The sequence below is a fragment of the Nicotiana sylvestris genome, chromosome 12, assembly GCF_000393655.2.
Source record: "Nicotiana sylvestris chromosome 12, ASM39365v2, whole genome shotgun sequence".
NCBI classification, from domain to species: Eukaryota; Viridiplantae; Streptophyta; class Magnoliopsida; order Solanales; family Solanaceae; genus Nicotiana; species Nicotiana sylvestris.
Window position 1 is genome coordinate 133922144 of NC_091068.1, and position 6065 is coordinate 133928208.

Here is a 6065-nt window from a genome sequence, read left to right on the forward strand (position 1 = left end):
TACACTCTTGGCTTGAGGCGAAATGAAGTATTGACCAGGCTTTGTTCCTGTTGAATTCCTCCTGTTTAGATTTGTGCTTGAATAAAGTTTTCCTTTCTTTGTATAAAAATGTAGTTGACTGATTAATGAGTAATGGGGTTGCATATGTATAACTCTTTCATCTAAAAACGTTAGTTTAAATTAATCGAAGAATAGATAATTTGTTTTGATATTATTGTGTGTCAATCTCATGTTCTAGTATTATTAAATAATAGAATATAGAACGAAAGCAATCTCTCTTTGTACAAACTCGATTGCAATTTTCTATTTGCATTAGCCGTAAACTAATAAGTTACGTCTTTGTTAGCATGTAATTAATTGAGAGATTTTCTTTTGTTTTAGAGACGAACTTAATAGAAAAATGTAGTCACTGTAGGTTTATCCTTTTAAATAAAAATGAGACGAGCCTCGCCAAATAAAATGCACAGATTGTGGGGCCCTCACAAAATGTACGTGTTAATTACTTAGAACTCGGGATCGGCCGCTTAGCGAACTTCACGGCCTTTTTCCCAAAATAACCACGCGTTAGTCTCTTTAGGCGCGTATTTAATAATGTTACCTCCCTAAACTCGAGTGCACATTTATGTGACTCAAATCCAAATCTCATCGACGTTGAAATATGTCTCTAACCACGGGTACATTGATTGTGACGTGGTTCGAGATGCATTTCTACGACGTTGCAAATTCTTTAAAAGAATAATGAATGAGACGAGCCTCGACAAATAAAGTGCACAAGCTGTGGGGCCCTCCATACGTTTTGGTAAAATTACTTAGACTTCGGGATGAGCCGTTAGCAAAATTCCACGGCCTTACCCAAAATAATAATACGCTAATCGCTTTAGGCGCGCATTTTAATAATCTTACCTTCTTAAACTCGGGTGTGCATTTCATGCGATCCAAATCCAAATCCCAAAACATTGAATAAAAATGTGTTCCGGATTGCGCGTGCATTTCATGTGACGCAATCCAAAGACATGTTTTTAAACGATGTTCACATTCTTTTTTTAAAAAATATAATAATAAAAGCGGTAAAGAGTTAAAACTTGCACATGAGCTCATAATTGTATAAAAATCAGATAAACAAGCCGAATATGACAGTTGAGCGACCGTGCTAGAACCACGGAACTCGGGAATGCCTAACACCTTCTCCCGGGTTAACAGAATTCCTTATCCGGATTTCTGGTTCGCGGACTGTTAAACAGAGTAATTCCTTTCCTCGATTCGGGATTAAACCGGTGACTTGGGACACCCTAAATCTCCCAAGTGGCGACTCTGAAATAAACAAACAAATCCCGTTTCGATTGTCCTTTAATTGGAAAAACTCCTTCACTCCTTGTGGGGACGGAAAAGGAGGTGTGACAAGGGTTATTTATGTACTTCGCCCTCCAAATAGGATGTAGTGTTCCAACTAACATGAGATCTTGATCTCAACATCAATCCATAAAAGACACGATCAAGAACAGTTTATTCTCACAATACGTAAAATATAACAATATAAGAGGATCTTAAGAAAAGGAACACTAAGTACATCACTAATTTGAGAAAGCTTTATTTTTCTTATGAGAAGTCTCATTTATAGAAAGCTAGCTAGATTTATTCCCACAAAAAGATCTTGAAATTTCGTAGTTGGCTTCAGATATTCATTTGGGAGCAGCTGCAGCTAGGACTCGACCTTTGAAATAACCAAGCAACATTTCCCTATTAGGCATATTTTCCTTGACTTGGCTGCAGTTAAGGTACTCCTCTCTCCACGTACAAAAATGGGGAAACTTTTCACTAGTCACTAACACTACTCCAGTAGCTTCTTCAACAATTCCTACCCAAAATCCGACAAAATTGGCTGCTATGTCAACAAATCCAATTTTTTCTCCCCCAAAATACTTCTTGTCCTTGAGTTCATTGTCTAGAACTTTAAGTACCTCATAAGCTTCCTCTTTGTCTTTCTCTTGTTCCTCTCCTTTGCTCCACAAGGCTTTCCACACTGCTGGCAAGCACTGAGAAAACATAGGAATTATAAACAAAGAGAACTACAAAAAAATAGACTTTGACCTAACTCAATCTGATTTATACTTTGTGGTTTTATATTTAGAAGTTGGTCACTTTTTCACAATTATGCCAAAGGTTTGGACTACGAAAGTTATAATCGCGGGTGTAATTTTGAAGGAAAACCTTGGTAAAATTTGCCACTATATAATCAGGAAGTTACGGGTTACCGGTTCAAGTTGCAAAAATAACCTCTTATAAAAATTCATGATAAGGCTACATACATCAATCCTAATGTGATTAAGCCTTTCTTCATACTCCGTGTATAATAGAAGCTTAGTATAACAGAATGTCCTTTATCATGGGTCTAATTTGAAAAAATTGTGTAAGTAGCAACCTGCTGTTAATAATACCTAAAAGGTAATACATGAGGTAAAAATTATTCTAGATCATATAACGAGACAACAATCCATTCTCTCAGCCAGTGGTAAATGTGAGATTTTTGCTAAGGGAGTTCAGAAAAGAAAAAAATTAAAAATTAAAAGAAACTATAGCCAGTAAGATTTGAACTAGTGACCTTACAAATGTTTTGAACTCCCTTAACCATTGAGCTAGGCTTATAATACGTAGAGTCACAAGTCGGATTTTGCCTTATATATTTTCCGACAAAACCTCCTCCGTCCCCTAAATCCGCCCCTGCTCTCAACACATTAAACATTAAGAGAAGACTCATTGGCCATTTACTTAGAAGGATGACATTACCAAGGTGTAAATGTATGTATGTAGGTAGCAACATAAAGCAAGGAAATTCAACTTACCTTCTCATCGAGGAACTTAGCCCAGAAACGTGCGTCTGCTCTGTCATAAGGGTCTTTAGGCAAAATGGAAGGGCCGTCAAAGGTCTCATCAATATATTCAACAATTACAAGTGACTCAGCAATGGGTTTGCCATTATGCAACAGAACTGGGATTTTCTTATGAACAGGATTCGATTGAAGAAGCAGAGGACTCTTGTTCTGTAAATCTTCTTCTATCAACTCATATTCTACCCCCTTAATCCTTAGAGCCCATTCAACTCTGCGACTAGCAGGGCTCCCATTAATGCCCAGCAACTTTACTTCTTCAGACATATTTTTACAACTTGTACTGTATATGTTGAAGATTTTCTTGTTGGTGTACGTTGTTTTATAGCTTGAAAAGTCAAAAGAAATTTCTTAGCCACCAATCAAATTTTTTTCTTGTTTGACACTTGAAGTTGACTGATATAATGTTTGCATTTGCAGTGACGACTTAATTCGAAGTCGTGGAAGCTTCTATTCATTAAATATTGCTGGCTACTTTTGAAAATTTCTACACACACGACTTGTTTATTGATGTTTTATACCTATTTCCTCAGTTTGGTTTTTGGAGTATCTAATCAAGCAAACACGATTGCGAAAAAGTCACATAAACAAAACGTTGCAGCATTCACCATACTAGCTTGATCAATTTTTATTTATAATTTTTGTACTAAGCTCAAAGTTATGTATTTGTCTAATTTATTTTCAATCAAAGACTTGGGGCCGGCTCGACCTTTACCAGTAGTGAGGCCTGCGCCTTAGACCCCCAAATTTCGGAGGGCCCATTTTTAAAAAATAATAGATTTATAGATATTTAAAAATAATATTTAGAACTTTTAATGCAAAAGTAAAGTTCTTTATATAAAAGGAAAGAATTTTTTTTAGATATGTAAATAAAGTAACAATTTGACTCACTTAAAAATGGGTAGATGAATAATTTTTCCAACATTTCAATTTGAGTTGATTTGACAATGCGTAAAATTTTTACTCCCCTTCCTTAATTCCAAGTTAATCTTTCTTTTCCCCATATCTTCATATTTTAGAAATCTCTATATATTTTGCCTCTCTTTGGTATTTTAACTCACCTTCTTTTTCCAAGATTAATTAGTTGAAGTCTTCCATTGTACCTTTAAGCTTTCATTAGTTCTATACTTCTATTGCTCTATAAAATCTTACCTAAGATCAACAATGTCTCAAGAAAAAGATTAAATAAATTGGCTATAATATCAATTGAAAAGGAATAATTAGCCGAAATCGATTATAAAAACATTATTAACAACTTTGTATATCAAAAGTTAGAACATTAAAATTTAAGCCTCGCATTAAATTTTGGCTTTAAGCCCCTCATGTGCTTGAGCCGCCCCTGTAAGCAGATTTTGTTGTGGCGATACTAAGCGCATAGAGGAAGCTTAGTGGTCATATCCAACTATGCCTTATAAAAAGGACTAAGCGGTCGTTGCAAATATAATCCGGTTTACAAGTCCGGAATCGAATCCCACAGAGAACTAAGGCTTAGCTACAACTGTTCAATATTGCTAAGAAGACAAGCTCGAACAATTCCTAAGTTATAAATACTAAGATTCTTATATCTAATTAACTAAATAATTAAATTAGTAGATTAACAACTAAAGATACTACGGGTTGGAGAAAAAATTAATGAGGTCTAGAGTTATGATTTTCTCAATTGTCGGAATCCTTCCAGCTATGTCTTCTATAATTTCGCCTAAGTATTCTCTACCAATCATGAGTGCTCTGCGTGTTGTAATTCTCTCCCGAGTAATTACGACAATTTACTAGACATACTCTCCTGAGTTACGCTAGCTGGCTTTAATTACAGCTCACTTAGATCGCACCCAAGGTTTTGTTATCCCTAATCCTACCTTTAAACCCTTGGTTATCGATTCCTCACATACGTCGGGAGTGATGTTGTTCAACAACTACCTAAATATGCACTCTCTCCCGAGTATTACATACTAAATAGGCACAGCTAATTGAGGATCCTATCAATTAACTACAACAAGAAAGTAGTTGAACAAATAGAGATTATACTACGGCTCAATTATATAAAAACATAACAAGAATTTATCCTACAAAAGGTTCCATCAAAACCCTAGATAATAAATTAGCTATTCATAATAGTATATAAAACTACAATACTAAAAGTCATAACCAACAATGAAAAATAGGAAAAGGAAGGAACAACTCGTAGAAGAATTCTCCGCCTTGCTCCTATTGTGTCTCTGCCTCCTTAGGTCGAATCTGTGTCTCAAATCTGTTCAACCTCCTCAAAATAGCATTTTTACATGTATTTATACCAAGTAGGGTCGGGGCCAGACGAAAATACCTTCTCTCGCGCGAAATAGGATGACCACTCTATAAAATTTGCACTATCGCGCCGCATGGGGCGACACACCTTGCGGTACGGCAGTGGAAAAGTTCAGATTGCGGATTCTGACAGGCTGCAGGAAATTTTCACAGGCGCGGCGCACCACGCGCCGCGGTATTGGAAATTTGCAAAAATACAAAACATGAAAGTTGTAGCCCTTTCAAATAACTCTCCTACGATATATTGTGGAGCCCAAACGGAGTTCTGAGTGAAACGTTATGTGCATTTTACTAGACAATGCATTGCATGCCCGCTTGAGTCTTCGTTTCGTTCTTAACTATCATTTGTTGATCCCCCAACACGATCTCGGCTTTATTCCTTGGGCTTTTACTCAGACTGCAAAGCTCCAAATCACTTGAATTCATTCCATAATATCTACATAGCTCGGAATCACTCCTACAAGGCATAAAATACATAATTAGTGCAAAACACTAACGATTAAAGCTCAAACTCAATTAAAGTGCAGTAAATTAGAGTGTAATAAGCGACTAAAATACGCAATTATAGCCTATCATCAATACCCCAAACTTAAACCATTGCTCGTCCTCGAGCAATCAAACTACACTTTATATAGACACGACCTTTTAAGCAATTTTCCTAACTCATCACGCCAAGAATATTTAAAATAGAATAAGCACAAAAACGTAACATCTTCACCTCAAGATTTGACTCACAAGTACCACACATTATTCACAACTCACCCACTTATTCTAACATAGAGGTCACTAATATTACCTTTCCTTCATGAATCAAATGTCCTCACACAATAAAAGATAGTAGTTCCACACAATATAAAAGTTAAGAACCATTGGGAACTC

The 6065-nt window shown here is 36.1% G+C and overlaps 1 protein-coding gene across 1 annotated transcript; it reads right to left on the reverse strand.

Moving 5' to 3' along the window:
• Positions 1-1480: 1480 nt before the first annotated feature.
• On the reverse strand, positions 1481-3183 carry LOC104226045 (probable glutathione S-transferase). Its single transcript, XM_009777928.2, has 2 exons — positions 2841-3183; positions 1481-2033 (listed from the first exon to the last, which is right to left on the reverse strand). The coding sequence occupies exons 1-2, from the start codon at positions 3150-3152 to the stop codon at positions 1680-1682; spliced, it is 666 nt and encodes a 221-aa protein (XP_009776230.1). The 5' UTR covers positions 3153-3183; the 3' UTR covers positions 1481-1679.
• Between the last annotated feature and the right edge of the window lie 2882 nt (positions 3184-6065).

Bases quoted from the DNA above. Each gene is read 5' to 3' on its own strand.
- LOC104226045 (XM_009777928.2), bottom strand. From the start codon at position 3,152: ATGTCTGAAGAAGTAAAGTTGCTGGGCATTAATGGGAGCCCTGCTAGT. The intron at 2,034-2,840 runs GTAAGTTGAATT...ATGTTTTCTCAG, and splicing joins CTAAGTTCCTCGATGAGAAG to TGCTTGCCAGCAGTGTGGAA.